This window comes from Paramisgurnus dabryanus, chromosome 18 (assembly GCF_030506205.2).
Source record: "Paramisgurnus dabryanus chromosome 18, PD_genome_1.1, whole genome shotgun sequence".
Classification (NCBI taxonomy): domain Eukaryota; kingdom Metazoa; phylum Chordata; class Actinopteri; order Cypriniformes; family Cobitidae; genus Paramisgurnus; species Paramisgurnus dabryanus.
Window position 1 is genome coordinate 25,083,582 of NC_133354.1, and position 21,953 is coordinate 25,105,534.

General features: G+C 39.0%; 2 protein-coding genes across 3 annotated transcripts in view; both read left to right on the forward strand.

Annotated features, from left to right (window-relative positions):
- LOC135776624 (multidrug and toxin extrusion protein 1-like) overlaps window positions 1-14,283 on the forward strand; it is a 35,991-nt gene extending 21,708 nt beyond the window's left edge. The window contains exons 14-17 of the mRNA XM_065287461.2: window positions 239-371; window positions 1,812-1,906; window positions 1,998-2,171; window positions 13,409-14,283. Of these exons, the coding sequence (XP_065143533.1) occupies window positions 239-371; window positions 1,812-1,906; window positions 1,998-2,171; window positions 13,409-13,723 (717 nt within the window). The 3' untranslated portion in view covers window positions 13,724-14,283. The remainder of the gene's footprint in view (window positions 1-238; window positions 372-1,811; window positions 1,907-1,997; window positions 2,172-13,408) is intronic.
- Window positions 2,045-21,953, forward strand: part of LOC135776626 (multidrug and toxin extrusion protein 1-like) — a 55,399-nt gene continuing 35,490 nt past the window's right edge. The window contains exons 1-5 of one of the 2 annotated variants that reach the window (XM_073812565.1): window positions 2,045-2,171; window positions 18,297-18,477; window positions 20,155-20,256; window positions 20,679-20,747; window positions 21,372-21,520. In XM_073812565.1, coding sequence (XP_073668666.1) covers window positions 18,304-18,477; window positions 20,155-20,256; window positions 20,679-20,747; window positions 21,372-21,520 — 494 coding nt within the window. In that variant the 5' untranslated portion in view covers window positions 2,045-2,171; window positions 18,297-18,303. Of the gene's footprint in view, window positions 2,172-18,092; window positions 18,478-20,154; window positions 20,257-20,678; window positions 20,748-21,371; window positions 21,521-21,953 lie in introns of those variants that run through there. The other variant, XM_065287463.2, reaches the window with a different exon arrangement.

Here is a 21,953-nt window from a genome sequence, read left to right on the forward strand (position 1 = left end):
GAGCCTTTTAAAGGTAAAAACCCCAGTGATGGGATATTTACATTATATATCTCCATAAAGTTCTTAATATAATAGTTTTTCACATCTATGATCTATGTGTTCTGAGATAATGTCACAATAACTCTTTATAAGTTAAAATGCTTGGCATATCTCCTTTCTAAAGTCATAAAACCTGAGTAGAAAATCTCTACGGTTCATCTCTGTATACTGTACCTGTATGATGTGTGTTGTGTTTTAGTGTGTGTGTTCAGGTATTCTTCTGGGTGCTGGGAAACAGAAGATAGCAGCATTGTCCAACTTGATCTGCTACTATTGCATTGGGTTACCGGTGGGAATATCACTGATGTTCTTGGCTGAGCTCAGGATACTTGGTACAGCTCTCTCACATCAATAAAGATAACTACCAAATAAAGATTAAGAATTGAGATATGTGGCATGACAATAATGTAATTGCTATTGTTTTTATATTTGTGGATTGTAAAAGAATCAATGTGCGCTGGACACTTTTTGGAAGTTGGCTGTTCACACTGCAACACAACTTATCCATTCATTTTTTTAATGGATACATTTTTCGGTGGATTGAAAATTTGTGGTGGAATGTATTTTTGTTTGCAAATGACAATTTAAATGTGCATTGTGTAACTTTTAGAAGCTCTCTTGACAGAAATGTAATATATTACTATATTATCAGTGGTGTATATAGACCTTACATAATGAACTGTATTGTTTCTATTACCTTTAAACATAAAGACATTTTAATATCATATGAACTTACTGTCAAGGGTGTATAAACTGTACTCATCATGATATCGCTAAGTAGGACATGTTTCAATCAACATCACTGGAAGTCGTTGACCAACCCATTGTACCTCTTGTATCAACCAATCAGGTTGCAGAATTAGGGTCAATGTAAGGTTTAGCCTTGGGACTGGGTTGGGGTTTTGTATACCATTCTTTTCCAACAATTATTTTACTTGTTTGAGGGATGTTATGGTTATTTTTTGTAGGGTAGGGTTTCAGTAAAGACTATGGGCCCTATTTTAACGATCTAAGCGCATGGTCTAAAGCGCATGGTGCACAGTCTAAAATTATGCTTCTGAACACACTTTTGCTATTTAACGACAGGAGCTGAAACGTTTCAGCACTCGGACAGCGCCGTGATTGTTTTGAAAAGCATTACAAAAGGTTCTTATCTCACCATATCCAGAGGTACAGAGTCATCATATAAAATAAATCTGTGGGGTAGAATTAAAAAACATTTAAAACTAAATGCAATAATCTTTTTTTTTTAATTTTAAAACATTTGTGTGCTGCTGCTTATCCATGTGTGTAATAAGCAAACTTTCGTTGTCATCCGATTTATAGGCGCATATTACTAACACACTTTTTAGATAACAAAAACAATATTGCCCATAGACTTAAGACCAGGTTTTAGTTGATGAATGGCATAATCTATAACAATGCGCCTGAACACACCCCCTTTTCAAGCCAGCACGCCTTTGGGCGCACAAATGGGCGCAAATGCATTTGCTATTTAAACAATATTGGACATGAAAATTATATATGTAGCAGGGCAAAACTAGCAAAAAACACTTGCATTGTGCATTGCGCTGCATTGCGTCGGTGTTGATAGGGTTCTATGTTTTAGATAGAAAGTCTGTTTCAGCACCAACAAAAAATGTTGATCCAACAACCATCAACTCGACCCCAAATTTGAATGAATACAGATTCAGACCATCAGTTAAACAGCACCTAGCTAACAATAGCACCATAATAGCATCACTAAAACACACTTTTTTGCATTCATTCAGGTTTGGGGATTGGCCTCTTGATCTCTGTCATTATTCAGGCCTGTTTCTTCACTACTCTTATCTTCAAGCTGAATTGGAAAAAAGTTACAGAGCAGGTAGGAAGACACAAGTCACAAGTGCACTGTGTTTTTGCAAGTGTGTTCAAAGTGTTTGGTATCATAACGTGTTGACTGATAACTTCTATAGGCCCAGAAACGCGCAGGCACACATTCAAAGGTGTTGTGTGCGCGAAAGAAGCCATCAATCGGGCAGTCGGTGGTTGATACTGTGGTGTCTGAAGGGCAGGGTGATGAGCAAATACCTGATGCTGGAACTTCTGCATGTATTCCTGAACCCTGGGATGACATAACTGGAAACAAAGTAATTAAACATAATTACATTTATTATTTTTCATATATACACAAATAAGCTATAACATTATGACCACCCCTAGCCTATAGAGCAATAAGCGCACACGGGGTCTCATTTATCAACAGTGCGTAGAAAATGTTCTATATTTTGTCCTATGAATAAAATTTAGTATGTGCGTAAAAAAAATCTGTATTTATCAAACGGGCGCACATGGTTCTTACGCCCATCAGTAAGTAATCCTTGTTGATATTTTGAGAAATGTTTGTAACCAAACCATTCGTGGACCGCATTTACTTCCATAGTATTCTTTTTCCTACTGTGGAAGTCAGTGGGGTCCACGAACGGTTTTGTTACAAACATTTCTCAAAATATCTTCCTTTGTGTTCATCAGAACAAAGAAATTTATATGGGTTTATAACAACATAGGAGTGAGTAAATGAAGACAGAATTTTCATTTTTGGGTGAACTATCCCTTTAAGCAGGCTGTGACTTAAGATTCCTAGTGCATCACGTTGATGGTCGAGCATGAATACGCTGATTACATGTAGGCCCTGTTAATTGCCCCATCCCTATGTTACTGGCCCGTAAAGGTCATTAATACTTAGTTACTTACACCTACCGCCCAACTTTGGGCATAGGCCGTGAACAAGGGCTCTCCAGTTGTCCTGGGCCAACTTTTCTAACTGTCCCCATGTATGGCCAGACCTCTTCACATCTGCATCCAGGTCAAGGTCCCATTAGGCCTGCCTTTCTTCCTTTTCCCTTTTGGGTTCCAAAAGAGGGAATGTTTTGCTGTACTGGATGCAGGTTTTTGAAGGATATGGCCAACCCATTTCCAGCGTCTTTGGAGGATCTCTTCCTCAACAGGCTGCTGTCCTGTTCGCTGCCACAGCTCCAGGTTACTGATGGTTTTTAGCCAGCGTACCTTTAGGATTCATCTGAGACAGGTGTTGATAAATAACTGGATTTTCTTAATGATAGTGACTGTTGTTCTCCAGGTATCTGCATTGTACAGTAGAACAGGCTTTATCATGGAGTTAAAGATCCAGATCTTGGTGTTCCTAGGCAGCTCAGAGGATCCCCAGACTTTCTTTAGCTGGTGGAAAGCTGCCCTTGCCTTTCCAATCCGCACCTTCACATTCACATCTATCCCTCCCAGCTTGTCGACTATACTGCCAAGATAGGTGAAGCTTTCCACTTCCTCTAGTACTTTTCCTTCTAGCATGATGGGGGCCATATTGTTTGTTGACTTGTTATCTTGCTCTTCCCTTTGTGTATAATGAGTCCAAGTTTTGCTAAATGAGTTGTGATGATATTAGTCTTCTCCTGCATTTGTTGCTGGGAGTGGGAAAGATGTGCCAGGTCATCAACAAAGTCGAGGGTGATGTCAACACATCCAATTGTGTCCAAGATGTCCATTAGATGCCATTCCTCCTCTGGGCAGTTGATGTCTTCATAACCCAATCTATTGGCATCTGACAGGCATCAACAGGCATCCTTGTCTCACCCCTGTTCGCACTTGGAAGGGATTGGTAAGCCGCTGGCCATGTACCACTCTTTAGATTATTCCCTCATATGAGTTCCTGATGATGTTAGTGATCTTTGCTGGTATCCCATAGTGTCTCAACAGACTCCAGGTGGTCTCCCCATCAACACTGTCAAATGCTTTCTCATAGTCAATACAATTGACATAGAGAGGTAAGTTCCACTCCAAGGACTGTTCCAGGATAATCCACAGGGTTGTTATCTGGTCAGTGCAGGATCTACTTTTCCTGAAGCCAGCTTGTTGGTCTCGGAGATGTGGGTCAACCACATCTTTTATTCTGTTTATGCGGGCGCCCAAGAGATTGTGGTCAGATGCAACATCCGCTCCCCTTTTGACCTGCACATCTTCAAGAGATCTTCTGTACTTGTTCTCTATGCAGACATGGTCGATCTGGTTTTCTGTCATCAAGTCTGGTGACACCCAGGTTACCTTATGTATTCTTTTGTGTTGGAAGAATCTTTTGCAGATGACTAGGTTGGTAGTGGCACATAGATTGGCAAATCTCTCGCCATTCTCATTTATCTCCCTAGGCCTTGTTTTCCCATTATTTCCTCATACCCCTGGTTGTTACTGCCATTCTTAGCATTGAAGTCACCCATGCCCAATACGATGATGTTTCGTATTGGGCATGCCTGGATGATGGTCAGTAGCCTGTTATAGAAATCCTCTTTGAATTCGCTCTCATTGGTTGGGGCATAGCATTGGATGATATCCATGTTGATCCTCCTGTTTGTTGTGCAAAAGCAGGCAGTGAGGATCTGTGGGCCATGTGCCTCCCTTCCAATGAGAGTTTTCTGCGCCATCTTTGTCAACATCAGGGCCACTTCCTGGCTGTGGGGTGCGTTTGCTTCCTTGTGTCCCGAGAACAGCAGCAGCTCCCCTGTGGCTAGCTTCTTCTGACCATATCTAAATGCATTTAAATAGAGTGAATCATGCAGTGAAAGAATGCATTCTGTCTCAAACAGCACACTTGTTAATGGGTTTTTAAGGAATTATGCATTGTCTTGTAGACACAATCCCAAAAAATGTATTCCTTTAGTTATGAGATCATCTTGAATTTCACATTAAATTTTCAAAAGCAACCGAACAGAATGTGGGCTGCTGACACAAAACCTGCATGTGCCCAAAGGTCCAACAGTTGGTTTGGGCCCGAATGGGCTGGCCCACTCTGGCCCATTATGGAATTAATGAGGTCAGTCCGCTAGTTAGGGCTGCTCACAGAAAGCCAGAGTTGAGCCCTAAGTTGTGGGCTTTACTTGTGAAAGGGACATGAAAGAGTTAAATGTCACGTGATCATGGTGGAGGGTCACGGGATTACCTGGAAATAGGAATAATAGTCACCTGTTCACTTAGTGTGGTAGCGAGAGGGGGTGAGTCAGGACGATGTATTCTTTGTTGACCATATTTACATATTAACAACTTTTAAACCTGAAGAAATATCTGTCTGTGCAATAAAATGGGACTATTAACAGCTGTTTGCCTCACTGATAGTTCATTATATGTGTCGCAAATGCATTGAGTTCGGGCTTCAGCCTCTCAGCGGCCTTTTAACAACGTAAGGTAGCCGCTACATTTTGTCAACAAAGATCTTCACTTCTTGGCGGACGCATCGCGTCACGGAGTACAGGATTCTGCTCAACTGAGATGAAAGCAAAGATTGAACATCGCGTCACGGAGTACAGGATTCTGCTCAACTGAGATGAAAGCAAAGATTGAACATCGCGTCACGGAGTACAGGATTCTGCTCAACTGAGATGAAAGCGAAGATAAAACGCCAACGAGAAACGTCAAACAAAGCTCCGAAGAGAAGCACGCAAACAATCACCGCATAGGTAAGCCTGTTGGGCTTTTTACCACTGAGCTGTGCTGGTTTTGAGAGCGCGCTGTTAGTGTTCGGAATGTTGTTTATCCATTGGGGATGGTCGCGCGGTTGTTTTGTTTGTTGTTTGGCTTTAGTTGGTTTTGTCCAGAGCTCTGGTGTTTGAAATAGGTTGTTTGTTAATTCGTTTGTTGTGAAAAATAACGTTGCAATGTTTTCTGGAAGTTGATGGTGTTTGCCTAAGTTTCGTTGTGATGCTTTGAGAAGTTTGAAGTAAATTGTGATTGTTGTTGATGCGTTGGAAAGCACACAAACATGAGTGAAGCGAGTGCTGATGACGTCATGGAGGGTGAAAAACGAGTATCCAAACCCACTGTAAAAGTCTTGGCAAACCACATTGAAAGTTTGCAAAAGCAACGAAAAACAAATGTGAACAAAATGAAAGGGTTGATTCCAAAGATAAAGAATTTGATGACAAGAAACGAAAATGCCTCTCAGGTGCAAATGCTGTTTGAAACTCTTGTTGAATTGTGTGAAAATGCCAATAAGCTGCATGATATGTTGATTCCCTTACTTCCTGAAGATGAGCAGGAAAAGCAAAATGAATGGTTTTTGAATGTCATGAAATATACTGATACATTTAAAGATGCAGTTCAAAAGTGGTTGAAGACGCTGGAGGAGAATGTTACTCCTATTCAGTCTGAAACTGTTGCAACACAGGAAGAGTTTACTATTCCTCAAGCGACCGTCCAAGCTTCATCTATTGTTACATCAGATAATTTGCAAGATGACATTAAACCTAATGATAGTGTCTCAAATGTGGGGAGCAGATCATTTAAAAATCAGAGCTCAATTAGTGAAAGAAGATCTGGTGTGTCATCTACTTCTTCTGTACGTCTCAAAGCAGAGGCTGAGTTGGCTGCATTAAAGGCACGACAAAAGTTGTTGAAGGATAAACATGAACTTGAGGATCAAGAGGAGCAGCTAAGAAAAAGAAAGGAACAACTTAATCTGCAAGGAGAAATTGAAGTTCAAATGGCCAAACTGAATGTTTTAAAATCCCAGAGTGTGTCAAGCGATAAATCTGGACATTCAGGAGGAAAACGTTCCAACTTGGAGTCAGATCGAAGGAAAACACAGATTCTTAATGCCAGTGCTAAATCATTTGTTCCTCAGACTTCAGTAAATGTGTATGGATCAGTGCATGACCAATTAGGATCCGGAGTAAGGCCTAATGGAGGAGTTGTACAACAAGGGACACAAGGAGATGCATTGGGTCCATATGATGAAGATGAAGTGCAGAGCAACCTTTATGGTGTAATGAGAAAGCAAAACGAAATAACAACACTTTTGTTAAAACAGCAATGTTTGTCATCCTTGCCCAAAAGAGATCTGAAAGTGTTTGATGGCGACCCTTTTCAGTATCATGCATTCATGAGAGCCTTTGTGAACAGTGTTGAGAGTAAGACTGATAACTATAGTGATTGCCTGTATTACCTTGAACAATATACTGTTGGTCCACCAAGGGATTTAGTACAAAGTTGTCAGCATATTGACCCACACAGGGGATATGTGAGAGCCAAAGATCTGTTGCACAAACATTTTGGAAATGAACAGAAAATTGCATCTGCTTATATGAATAAAGCTCTGTCATGGCCTCAGATCAAAGCTGAAGATGTTAATGCTTTACAGGAGTACAGTCTTTTCCTTAGAGGCTGTGGTAATGTCATGGAGGAGGTACAATATATGTGTGAGTTGAATATGCCAGCAAATATGATGATTATTATAAAGAAACTCCCTTACAGACTTCGGGATAAATGGAGAACAATGGCTTGTGAATTACAAGAAAGACGCAACCAACGAGTTTCCTTCATTGACATTGTCAACTTTATAGAGCATCAAGTCAAAGTGGTAATGGACCCAGTGTTTGGAAATATACAGGATGATCCTGTAGCCAAGAATAAGGATGTGAAAAGTAAATTTCTTTCTCGTCCTGGAATAAAACGAACCAGCTTTGCTACCACTGTGATTGCTGCACGCAAAGGGAGTGAATCTGAAAAGACAGGAGAGGTAAAGGTTGGTCCTGATAAGAAAAAATGTCTCTTCTGTGAAGGTGCACACACATTGGGTATGTGTCCTCAGTTGGGAAAGCAATCCCACAATGAGAAGTTTAACTTCTTAAGATCAAATAGAGTTTGTTTTGGCTGTTTGAGCATTGGGCACATAAGCAAAGAATGCAGAAAACGTCTTTGTTGTGATGTTTGTGGTCTTAAACATCCCACTTTGCTACATATCTTTCCAAAGGAAAAGACTCTTGATACAACTGAGAAGAAACCGAAGATGGCAGTGAATGATGTTTTGATTTCCAGTGGTCTTACTGGGGCTGGGGACTATGATTGTAAACTCCCAATTGTGCGTGTACAGATCAAAGCAAAGAATGGCAGTAAAATTGTTACTACTTATGCCTTTTTAGATCAAGGGAGCACAGCTGTGTTTTGTACTGAGAGTTTAATGAAAAAACTTAACCTCACAGGAACCAAAGTGTGTATACTCTTAAGAACTATGGGACAAGAAAAGGTTACGAGTAGCTATGCTCTGTCTGAAATGGAGGTAGCAGGATTGAATGGGAATGACTTTTGTGAATTGCCTCGAGTTTACACCCAAGAAAGTATGCCTGTTCACAAGAGGAATATACCTAAAGAAAGTGACCTGCAAAGGTGGCCCCATTTAAACTGTGTTCATTTACCTGAGATTGAGGCAGGGATTGAGCTGCTGATTGGAACCAATGTTCCTAAAGCTTTGGAACCATTGGAAGTTATCCGCAGTGTGAATGATGGACCCTATGCAATCAAAACAATGTTAGGATGGACTGTTAATGGACCACTATATGGAGATACTAATGATGTAAAGGATTGTGCTCAAACAGAGGTCATGGTCAATAGAATTTCAGTTCTAAATCTGGAAGACATGTGGCAACAGCAGTTTAAAATGGACTTCCCTGAATGTATCCAAGATGAACAAACTAGCTATTCAAGAGAAGATCAGGAATTTATGGAAATGGTGACAAATTCTGCTGAGCTTGTTGATGGGCATTATGAGATCGGCTTACCTTTGAGGAAGAGAATTCATATTCCAAATAATCGGAGAATTGTTGAACAACGTGCTTTACACCTTAAGAAGAGACTTCAAAAGGATTCTGTCTTTCTTACTGACTATAAAGATTTTTTGAAGGATATGGTTTCCAAAGGTTATGCAGAGCAAGTACCTGCAAAGGATTGGATGCGTAGTGATGGGCAAATTTGGTATATCCCGCATCATGGTGTCTACCATCCCACAAAGAAGAAAATCCGTGTGGTGTTTGATTGTGGAGCGAGTTATCAAGGAACATCACTTAATGCTCAACTCTTGCAAGGACCAGATCTCACCAGCTCACTCATTGGAGTGGTGACGAGATTTAGAAAAGAACCTGTGGTGATTATGGCAGATATTGAGTCAATGTTTCATCAAGTAAGGATACCATCTAAGGATGCTGACTTGTTAAGGTTTCTTTGGTGGCCTGATGGGGATTTAAGCCAAGACCCTACTGATTTTAGGATGTTAGTGCATCTATTTGGAGCAACATCATCTCCTAGCTGTGCTAATTTCGCTCTAAGGAAATGTGCAGATGATCATAAGGAAGAGTTCAACAAGGAAACAGTGGATACAATTCTACATTCTTTTTATGTTGATGATTGCCTTGTTTCAGTTGCTACTGTTGAACAAGCGATGACATTGTACCAGGAACTTGTATCCTTATGTGCCAAAGGTGGATTCAAGCTAACAAAATGGATGAGCAACAGATGTGAAGTCATGGCAGTAATACCTGAGGATCAAAGAGCAAAGACAGCAAAAGACTTGAATATTGAACGGGAATCTCCATTAGTCGAGAGAGTGTTAGGGATGCAGTGGTGCATTCAGTCTGACACATTCAAGTTCAAGATTGTAATCAAAGATAGACCTATGACTCGAAGAGGAATACTGTCCATGATTAGCTCGGTGTATGATCCTTTGGGAATTGTGAGCCCTGTACTATTGTCTGCTAAGAAAATATTGCAGGACCTCTGCAAAGGAAATTTAGGATGGGATGATGTCTTGCCTGAATTAATTGTTGAAAAATGGAAAGGCTGGCTTCAAGAACTTCATCTTCTGGAAAGCTTTGAGCTTACAAGAGGTTTAAAACCTCCAAACTTTGGTGACATCGCCTCTGCACAGTTACATCATTTTTCAGATGCGAGTAAGGATGGCTATGGAACGGTGACATACTTGCTAACACGCAATATGAATTCTGTAGTACATTGTGCTTTTATCATGGGAAAGTCAAGAGTAGCCCCAATGAAGTGTGTTACCATTCCACGCATGGAGCTCATTGCTGCTACAATGGCAAGTCGTATGGATGTTATATGGAGAAAGGAATTACATCTGTAGCTTCAGGATTCTGTTTTTTGGACAGACAGTGCTTCTGTTCTCAAATACATCAAAAACGAGACTTCACGATTCAAAATCTTTGTAGCCAATCGGGTGACAGAAATTCTCAAGGCTTCACAAGTTTCACAGTGGAGATACGTAGATACAGTAAGCAATCCAGCTGATGTTGCTTCTAGAGGATCGACTGCTAAAGTCTTTCTCAAAAACAGGACATGGACATCAGGTCCTGCCTTTCTTCTTCATCCTGAAAGTGAATGGCCTGCCAATCTGAATGACCTTGAAAAGCTTGAAGTGGATGATCCTGAGGTCAAGAAAGGTATTGAGATTAACTCTGTGCAGCTTCATGAAGAGGATGACAAGCTTGCACGTTTCATTAATCACTTCTCTTCTTAGTTTCATTTGAAAAGGGCAATGGCTTGGATTTTGAGATTTAAAGGGATAGTTCGGCCAAAAACGATATTAAACCCATGATTTACTCACCCCCAAGCTGTCCGAGTTGAATATGTCCATCGTTTTTCAGACAAACACATTTTCGGATATTTTAGAAAATATTTTAGATCTTTCTGTTCATTAAATGTAATGTCACGGGGTCCAGCAATAGTCCACGACCTTCAAGTCCAAAAAAGTGCGTCCATCCTTCACAAATTAAATCCAAACGGCTCCAGGATGATAAACAAAGGTCTTCTGTGGGTAATCCGTGCGGTGTTGTTGTAGAAATATCCATATTTAAAATGTTATTAACGTTATAAACTACCTTCCGGTAGCGCCGCCATCTTAGACTCAGGTGAGAGTATTAGCGTAGTGTACGCACTTTTCTTAGTGACGTATGACAAATTCGGAGGGCGGGGGCACAGAGCAGCAGCAGAGAAACTCTGTACGCTGCGTAAGCTCTCATCCTGAATGCGGATCACTCCAAGATGGCGGCGCTACTGGAAGGTAGTTTATAACGTTAATAACATTTTAAATATGGATATTTCTACAACAACACCGCACGGATTACCCACAGAAGACCTTTGTTTATCATCCTGGAGCCGTTTGGATTTAATTTGTGAAGGATGGACGCACTTTTTTGGACTTGAAGGTCGTGGACTATTGCTGGACCCCGTGACATTACATTTAATGAACAGAAAGATCTAAAATATTTTCTAAAATATCCGAAAATGTGTTTGTCTGAAAAACGATGGACATATGCAACTCGGACAGCTTGGGGGTGAGTAAATCATGGGTTTAATATCGTTTTTGGCCGAACTATCCCTTTAAGAAACTGCTCTTATCTCTTAGTCAGAAGAGGAAACTACTGAGACTTGCTTCAGTTCAATCTGTTGTGCAACAAGGAAATTCTTTGGAAAAGGATATGGAGATTTTCAAAGGTCAACTCAAAAAATCTCATCTCTCACCAGAAGAACTAGAGACAGCCAAGTTGGAGATTATTAGACTTTCACAAGAGAAGATGTTTCCTGATGAACTTGCTTGTCTAAAAAGAGGGGAAAGTGTCAAGAAAAGTAGCTGTATTTATGGACTTTGTCCTACGCTTAATGGTGTTTTGAGGGTTGGTGGCAGATTAAGTAGGGCATCAATGCCTGAAGAATCCAAGCATCCAGTCATTCTAGCAAAGAATTCTCACATCTCTGATATTCTCCTGAGACACATACATGAAGAAGTAGGACATTGTGGTCGTAATCATATGTTGTCTAAATTACGACAAAAATATTGGATTACAGGTGCAAGTACAGCAATAAGAAGTGTACTATCCAAATGTGTCATATGTCGAAGACTGAATTCACTTCCAGGATGCCAACAGATGGCTGATTTACCAGCAGACAGAGTCACTCCAAATGTGCCACCATTTACCCATGTTGGGGTGGATTATTTTGGACCTTTCGAGGTAAAAAGCAGAAGAACTGTGGTGAAAAGATATGGAGTAATTTTTACCTGTTTAGCCATACGGGCTATACATATTGAAGTGGCACCCTCCTTGGACACAGATTCATTCATAAATGCACTTCGACGTTTCATTGCAAGACGTGGTCAAGTCAAAGAACTCCGATCAGACAATGGAAAGAACTTTGTTGGAGCAGAGCGGGAACTAAGAGTTGCTATACAGGGATGGAATCAGGGTCAAATTAATGATGTCCTCCTTCAGAAAGGTATTAAATGGTCATTTAATCCCCCGACTGGATCACATTACGGAGGAACCTGGGAAAGGTTAATTCGATCTGTACGGAAAGTTTTGAATTCCATTTTAAAGCTGCAGAATTTGGACGAAGAGGGTTTGCAAACGGTTCTTTGCGAGGTTGAATCTATTCTCAATGGTCGTCCAATCACCAAAGCATCCACTGATTCAAATGACCTGGAAGCATTAACACCATGGTCAAGAGTCAAACGCAACTTTAAACCAGGAGACATAGTGCTTATAGTGGACAATACAGCACCTCGAAACTCATGGCTTATTGGACGCATAATTCAAACATTTCCAGACAGAAGAGGATTTGTGCGTCATGTGCAAGTTAAAACTAAAACCAGCTGTCTGGAAAGGCCAATAACTAAGATCTGTCTTTTACAAGAAGCAGAAGACGGATAATTTTGTTGCCTGAAATTTTTTGACGACTTTTTTAAAAAAAAGTCAATTTTTTCTGCCTGACTTTTTTCAGGATTTTTTTTCTCTTTTGAAAGAAGAAATGGACATTATATAATGTAAATGCATTATTTATTGTTTTCCTGTCTAATCTATGGCGATGTAATTATTACTTGATAATAATTAGGGGCTGGAATGAAAGGGACATGAAAGAGTTAAATGTCACGTGATCATGGTGGAGGGTCACGGGATTACCTGGAAATAGGAATAATAGTCACCTGTTCACTTAGTGTGGTAGCGAGAGGGGGTGAGTCAGGACGATGTATTCTTTGTTGACCATATTTACATATTAACAACTTTTAAACCTGAAGAAATATCTGTCTGTGCAATAAAATGGGACTATTAACAGCTGTTTGCCTCACTGATAGTTCATTATATGCGTCGCAAATGCATTGAGTTCGGGCTTCAGCCTCTCAGCGGCCTTTTAACAACGTAAGGTAGCCGCTACAACTTGGGCAAGCCCACACTGGGCCTTTTTAGGTTTGGTGTGGGCTAGCCTTCACCACTGTGCTCACAAAAGCCAGCATGGGCCCCATAGTGGCATGATTACATGGTTGTGATGTCGATAGCAGCTATTCGGTCTGTATGGAAACTACAAAGGATCCAAGGTGCCTGGTATGAATGTCTGGATGTACTTTATAATGATTCTGTCAAAGCATCACACAAGGGAGAGTATATTATAAGAGAATTTTCAGATTTTGGTGAAGTAATCCTTTAAGTCCAAATTTAATTCCTGTGCTTGATAACCTGTTCAATATTTCAATTATGTTTTGCTCTATTAGGTCCAGCTATCAAGTAACAGCTCTGAAGCAGCCGGCTATGTGAAAGTGAGCACACAAGAGCAGGATAAAGCTGTAAGTGGAGGACCAGTAATGGCAAGTGAAACCGGAAAAACTAAACCTAAAGTCCTGCTCTCTATGAACCAGCTGGTGTTGAGAAGAGGACTGATTTTGCTTACTGCCGTCCTGATACTGATAATAGGAGTCACTGTCCACATAGCCTGTCCTCTTCCAGAGCCTTACATTCAACCTCACAGCAATCTAACAATGGACTGGAGGAATTTTTCCACTCCCAACACTACAGTAAGCTCACTGTAACTGCACTGCTGGTGGACTTTACCAAGACCCCTTATCAACAAAAGTGGAACCACAGTGTTTCAGTAATGCTGCTTATTCATCCAATGAGGAAATCAGTTTGAAGTGAATCAGTCAGTTTACAATATCAAACAATATTTGTCATTGTTATTTAAAAGAAATGTCAATCTTATGTCAATTCCATTATTAGTGGCAGAGTCTAAACCAAGTCTGGTTTATAGAAGCCATTTATGGAGTGAGAAGAGTATTTCTTTGAATGAAGCTTTTGTTGGGACACACTCCAATATGTAATATAATGCACTATAAGGTTTACGTTTTTTTTTTAAGGTTAATGATTGATTAAGGTGCTGAAGTCACACTAGACTTTCTGTTCCACTGACTTCCATTATAAAACCATACAAATGCAGACTGGAAACGCAAGTTTGTGCAAAAAATTTGCATTTCTGCATGTTTGAAATTTTGGTGACTAATGCATGATGTTTCTGAAAATAACTGTATCTCACAAACGCATTTTGTACAATAATAACAAAAGCAACAATAACCATATCCATGATGTGTGAATAAAAAAACTTTTTAATATCCAGTTGTTGGACAGTAATCTTCTGCATATAAGTTTTGCATGTACTTGAGACATGTACTTATTCTTAAAACCAGGGCTTTGAACCAGATTGTTTTCCCAATTAGTTTGTTCCGAACAAAAACAGTATTTTAATGTTACATGTTTTTGGTTCAACCCTAAAATTGACGTTCCCGAACCAGTTAGAACAAAAAATTAAGTTCCGGAACCGGTTAATAACGTTCCATGTCAGCTGTGGGAGATACAAATAAGTAGACTGATCATTAGGACATTAAACTTAAATTATTAGTCTATATAATTTCTACATAAAGTCTCTTATCTTGTCATCAAACATTAAAACTGCTACGGCATTTAAGTGGCATAATTGTAATTCTGACATGCCTACATTTGTTGAGTGCACTTAAATACGAGCACACACACAGATCAGACGGAGGACGAATTCTAAACGGTGCTTCGGAAAGAAGATGCAGCATAAACAGTTGGTCCACATAAAGTGAAAATTACATAGTTTTTTTAGTACTTTTTTTCGCCAAATGTATGTTAAGGGAGCACAGTATGAGACCCAGTAGCACAACTCTCTCTCAAGTTTATACATCAAGAGTTCTGATCTTTGAAGGGCATAGGGATAATCACGTTTGATTGGAGTTGGACCTGACACATTCAACCGCATGTGCATCTGTGCGTTTTTGCGGTTACATTTTGTTAAAATCATATAAGTGTTAACATTTGCAAGCCTTTGAAACATGAGCAAATTATCAACTTTCACCCTATGTAAATTTGTCTATAATTCCGCAAATCGAATGGGAGCCGAACCGTTGGTCGTGATCTGTACGGATCAAGGATCAACTGCAATCCGTTACACCACTAATTAGTTTTAAAAAAACAAACACCTTAATATACTTGGTAGCCTACAATATTTACCTCTTATGATGAATGAGCATAAGAGAGACTTGGGCTTGAGTAGGCTACTGGTGGCAAACTTCTGATTTCTCCGATGAGTCAACAACGACCAGAAGTGAACTTCACCGAGTACTCTTTTTGGTAGTCTCCACAGTGCCAAAGGCTATGCCGATAAGCGTTGCATTATAATAATATACTACTGTTATGAAAATACCCGAAATGACTGGAAGAACAAAGATACACCATACATAGTCCCAATCGAGTTTATTGTCTTCTTGTTTTATCAGTCAAAACTTCTTTATTTTGAATGTTTTAAGCAGCAGGGTGGCTATGCCCTTATGAAGGTGTACATGCTGAAATGGACCCAAGCTTTTCTTTGGCCCTTTTTACACCTGGTCACTTCATATGTTTTTTTTTATCAAATATATATCTGATTTGTTCCATTTACATTTGGCCACATTAATGCGTCTTGGCAAAATGGATATGAATCCAATCTTCTACTCTCGCGCAAATTCATGCAAATAGACTATTCAAAACAATGTGTTTGTGTGGTTTATGGTTAAAACAGAAATTATTTTCCACATACCATTCATTTTTGTTGCTCCAGATATCATGCCTTCCTCAAACGCTTTGATTTTGTACAAAACTCACCGATCTGAAAAGCTCTGTGTCCCTGATTGGCCAGCTAATCTGTACATTGTGATTGTCCTGAATACCTCTAACATCAACCGGAATTTGTGACGCTCCTTACCATGTTTGAAAGATTTGCTCGCAATGCTGACAGGGGGAAGGAATTATGATAATGACCATCGAGTCCATGTATAAATGGTGTGGTGTGCAGATATCGCAGAGTAGTGTACAGATATCACAGCGATGTCAACTTTAATGATGGAGGGGGACAAACCCCATGAGAGCGCAAACCGCCTTGGCGATTGATATACGCAACAGTCGGAAGAGGACTGATTTTGCCACGAAGCTTATTGCTGAAACGGACGAGAGCAAGATATACAGCCCACAACTCGAGGCAGTTTATGGCCAGTGCAGCTGGGATGTTGTCCAGACCAGTGAGGCTGCAAGCCTGTCGTATGTGCCCCCCCCCCCAAATTTTTTTACGTTTTTTTTAAATTAGCTAATATAATTGAACAATAATTTTTGTCTATACAACTCATTTCAGAAACATACGCCTTCAGATCATGATAAAGTTAATTTTGTTCAAGTGACCCTAAACTCTCTGACATTTTTCTTTCTGTATTTTAAGATAATGGTAATTCAGCTGCCTCCATTTGAGGGGCATCATGCATTTTTTTCTATTTAACTTGTTTTGGCACGATTTTCATGGTAACAGGCAGGTGAGATTCATGAGTTTATTCTGGGTGGGCCTCATACATCTTGAAAAGTGAAGCTGCTGGCTCTTTGATCGCCCCCTGGTGGCTGGCTGCAGTACAAGTCAGAAACGCTGTCCTCTAGTTATGGGCTTTCTCATTGGATTGACACATTTTCCCCACCCTTTTACAAAAGATTTAACACGGATGTCATTCAAGCAATTCAAACTCCATTGTTTTACCTATGGTAACAAAACAGAAACCATCTATTCCTAACTATTAGAAACTACTCAGATCAGTATGAAATGAAGCACCTGTTTGACACTCCCTCACACAAATCTCGAAATAGCAATCAGTCTGCAGGCCTTATAAAAAAGTCTATATAAAATGCCCTTGCAATGACTGCTGCTGCCCAAGAAATAAGTACAGAGGAATGTCAAGGTTGGATAAGGCATACAAGAATATTTTTCCCTAGGTGCATTGTAAGAGAGGATATTGAATGTGATGTGGATGAGGCCATGTGGCCCATCGTCAAGACAGAAGAGACTGAGTATCAATAGTGGCTATGTCTTATACTCCATTTTACAGTATTTTGGTTTACATGTATTTTCTGTAATATTTACAGTATTTCAGTTTTCAGACATGGTTTGCCAAAAATGATGTCATGGAATCAATAAAAAATGCATCAAAGTATTTCTTATTCTGGATCCAATTATTCGCAAAAAGGCAAATTTGACTCAGCCAATATAGAAAGACAACAAATGGCACTGGCAATAGGCTACATGGATAGGCAAAGGTGCACTGATTCGCACTGAGTATTTTGTATTATTTTGTCCACTGGGTAATGATTGACTAAAAGAACTCATATACTTGTGTGCAAGTTGTGTTGTTTGAAGGCAAATTTTGCTTTTGTTGCTAATTTTAAATGCAGCAAAAGCATTTTGACCACGAGTGTCACTGTTTAGGCCTCTGTGTTAACTGTTTTGAAAATGTGAAGTTTGAGTTGACGGCTGCATAAAGACAATCAAGAAAAACTGTACTGGCTGAGATTTGGGCCAGTTGTGACCCTTGTCTGTAATGTAGATCTGGGCTACTGTAGGGCCATCATTCTTTGTTGTATGTGAGCCGAAGGGAAAAACTGGAGATGTTAGGCAAGCATCTACTGTAGATGGGATGTGCCAGCATACTACCAATAGTGCTGTTTAGGTGATATAGTTCATGCACATTTCCTTGAATACTGTCCCTTTAAAACAAGACTACAAGTAGCATGTTTCCAAAGTGGCAAAATCAACACACAAAATTATTTGTAAAGCCTTAGGTTAATGTTGTACTGTACGTCACAGCCCTGTGAGTTTACCAGTTAAGGGTCCTCGTCAGAGGTCATTACTGGGACCCCTAAAGTTAAATGAACTTTTGCTGTTTATTATCCCACAAAGGAGCAATAATATGTTATTTACACAGACATTCCTGATAAGATTACCGCTGTGTTTAAGAAGTACGAAAGGCTAACCCGCCCCTTTCAACTCCCCCCTCTGCTGTTGTGCTCCATACAGGGAATTATAAAGAGCTTGCTTGTGACCTGCCTCTCTCTCTGGATAACTCTGTGACTAACTCAGGTTACTTTGTAAATGTCCCAGCCTTGATTTTATTTCTTCTGCCTTCATGGACGGATAACAACGTTTTAGAAATCACGCTGAGAGCAAGCTCTACTTCTTAAATTGCTCTCTTTCAATTTCTTTCTCTTTTTCATCGACTTCTCTCATTTTTATTCATTCAGCGGTTGAATGGCCAAGGCTGAGCGGATGCCTGAGGCTTGTGGCCCCCTAGCAGGCGATGAACAAGTCACCGAGGTAACAGCATCTAGGGCTAAACTGTTTGGCTGCAGCTGTCTGCATCGCTGGCTTCCCCTGGCCTACAGAGAAGAGCTCTACCATGTCCTGCGCCTCACAGGGCCTCTGGTGAGTTTTTTGTCTATGCTGACATTCAATTACAGACCCTAACAACACTGTGACTGAACTACATAATGCTGGGACTTTAGTGGGGTTTTACTCGCAGAGACAGAATCCTGTTAATTATTTTAGAGTGGTGATATTTGGTTTTGACACATGTCTTATGTCTGTATCTCATTATTTGTTTATGGTTGATGTGGTATTAATGAGTAGTACTAATCTATTGACTAATATGATGAATTTGATACAATGGCTATTTTATTAATGTTCATAGTTATCTGAGTGTCACATGTAATGCTTATGACATTGACATGTCACTTCTCTATGTTATACAAATTTTTTACTAATCTTTCTGTTCTGAGATGTATATATTGTTTGGGTGTATTTGCATCTAATCAGTGAAAAACAGTATTATTTTACAGTGCATTTGTTACATAAGGTACATGTAATTGCCACAGTAATAACAGTCAATTACATAATTACATGCAACTCTTAACCAAATCCAAACCCTATACTAAGTATGTGTTGTTAAGTATTATTACTAAGTACTTAAATATACTGTATACATATTATTATACTGTAATTCCTTAAAATAAACAACCAAATAGTGAAATGTAGATATCATCCCCAATGTGGTAACAGTTGTCTGAACTGTAAAATTGACAACTATAATTTTTTTTACTAATTTTAAATCAATATTATTTGTTTTTAACATCAACTTAAAAATTGAGTAAATTTCATTCCACAACTTATATATAATTTACTTAATTGTTTAGTAACCTTAAATATCTTGGTAGGTGATAAGATTATGAATATTTACACTAACAACATGTACTTTGTTACAGTTTTTTACAGACGCTAGGACAATTTCTCAATATTTAGGTCAATTTTGCAAAACTCTTCACACAGTTCTCCTAACCAACTTTCAGCTTGGCAAAGCAGTTCATTTCACATTCAAAATGCACTACAACTACCAAAACACTTTATTCAGGTCTCAAATCAACGTATTCTTCACTAACAACATGTAGCATTATACAACATTTTCTGTTTATAATTCACTGCAATATATGTTACTGGAATGAATCAGACATGAAGCAGAATTCTTCAATATTTTATGTAGTTTATTTTTTTGCAATTCCAAGCAATTCCAAAATACAAGAATTTGTATATATACCATCCACTGATACGGATACGATAGTAATGCTAATCTACTCGGTCTTCTCCATTTGGCTATTTGTTTTTATAGCATTTATTTTTAAGATTTAAAATATATTTCATTAAAATATTACTGTAGAAATGTAGCAAATTGCTGTCTTATTCAGTTGTGTATTATGTTATTGTTTTAAACATAAGTTTAACAGTTTTGAAAATAGTATGTAAGCATGTGCAAATTGGCCTGTATGTATATAGAGTTTTGGCAGTTGTTGTGTCTGAGTGAGAAAATAATTCATGAAATTTGAGAGATGTAGTTATTAAATGAACTTTGTGCCAAAGCAATGATAATTGATCCTCAGTTTAGCCCACATAGACTTCTGTTGTGCTCACTGTGTGAAGAGTTTTGCAAAAGTGACCTAAGTATTGAGAAATGTGTCCTAGCGCCTGTTAAAAACTGTAATGGTTGGGTTTGTTCATATAGGGCCAAACAATGCAATACACAACTGACATCTTTGCTTTCATGTTTTACAGCTCATCTCCAGGATCCTATACTTCCTTCTGCCATTTGTCATCACAATATTCTGTGGTCATCTAGGAAATGCTGAACTGGCTGGATATGCATTGGCCTCTGCGGTAAAGCCTTCATTGTCTGATACAGCTCTCTATTCTCTTAATAAAAATGTAAATTGTGCTGTCACTCTTAAAAGGTTTACAGTAATGCCAAAGAAGATGTATATGTAAACTCAGATGTCCAATAGTGGGCAAAAGCTTTTTATCTGCTCATACTAATTACTGGCTGATATTTGGGTGCATCCCTAGAGTATATCTGCAAAAATGTAAGGCATTTATTCAGTACTGTGTCTTTGTCACTTATCAATCATCCTATAACCTTTAATGATTTCTGCTCAGCTCTGAAAAACTATGCATGCTCTGGGTAAACATGTATCTTGTCATATCTGTGGTTTTGACACAAAGCTGATGAAAATCCAATGTCTGTATCTCCAAGAAGGAATCAGTGACTTTTGTGAGGCTATAACATAATTTATCTTCCTCAGACTGTTACTGTGACCACAACAGCCACGGGGTGTGGACTTGCCCTCACCTGCGACACACTCGTCTCTCAGGTATTCATTCATCACCTGAATAAAAATCTATTAAATGATGTTGTTTACATAGTTAACATAGTTTAAACTGTAATGTATGTTGACTTGCTCACCAATATGTTAAATAAATAACCCATAGTTGCATTTACACTGTATAATTAAAACCATAAAGGAAGATTTTTGATACATTTTAAGTGGTTGAATTTCAGTGACTTGTTTGTTGAACTGAAAACTGAAAATTGATCTCCCACTGTTTTACAAAAGAATCTCATCAAATATCCAATATATCTCCAAAATAAACTAACCTGAACAACATGTAAAAGTGCTACTGTACCATGGACCCAGCTATAGAATCAGATGATTCTATTGTTTATATAGCTTCGTATTAAATAACTACCTTATTCATATAGCCTATTATAATATTTACATGTTACATCAAGATGAAAAGAATCCATAGCATATCCATAGTGCATATAAATATACAGTCTTGTACTATGGTACCATTTCCATTATGTAACATTATTGGCATTGCGGTATTTCTTAGCATAGTTACTCAAGAATGTGGAGATAAAAATGTTGGTGTTTAATACAACTTTTAAGTTATAGTATTGAAACATTAAGTTTATGTATTTTATCCTTTTTCAGACCTTTGGCAGTAAGAATCTCAAGCGTGTAGGGGAGATACTTCAGAGGAGTATAATCATCTTATCACTCTTCTGTCTGCCGTGTTGGGCCATCCTCATCAATGCTGAGTCAATACTACTCACGCTGAAGCAGGAACCAGAGGTGGCCAGGTCAGACCCTTCCAGAATATCCACAATATTACAATGTTTTTTCACATGTGTGCAGAGAATGGTTTTCCAAAAGTTACTGGGTTCTTTTTCACATTTTCTAAGTTGATAGAAAAACTGGGGACCCAATTATAGCACTTACAGTTTTTCTTGATTGCTTTGAAGCAGCCGTCAACTTAAACTCCACATTTTTAAAACAGTTAACACACACACACAGGCCTAAACAGTGGCACTCATGGTCAAAGTGATACATTTTGTTTGCAAAAGCCTCTAACCGCGCCAAAACATTTAAAATATTTAAAATATAAGCACTGAAGAACTCCTCTGTGGTATTCAAAAAATGGGGAATATGCTGGGAGGAACAGCATCATCATACGAGGGTGTACCCCAAACCACTCAATGACAAGGCGAGAGTGGTGGAAAGCCTTAGACCTCC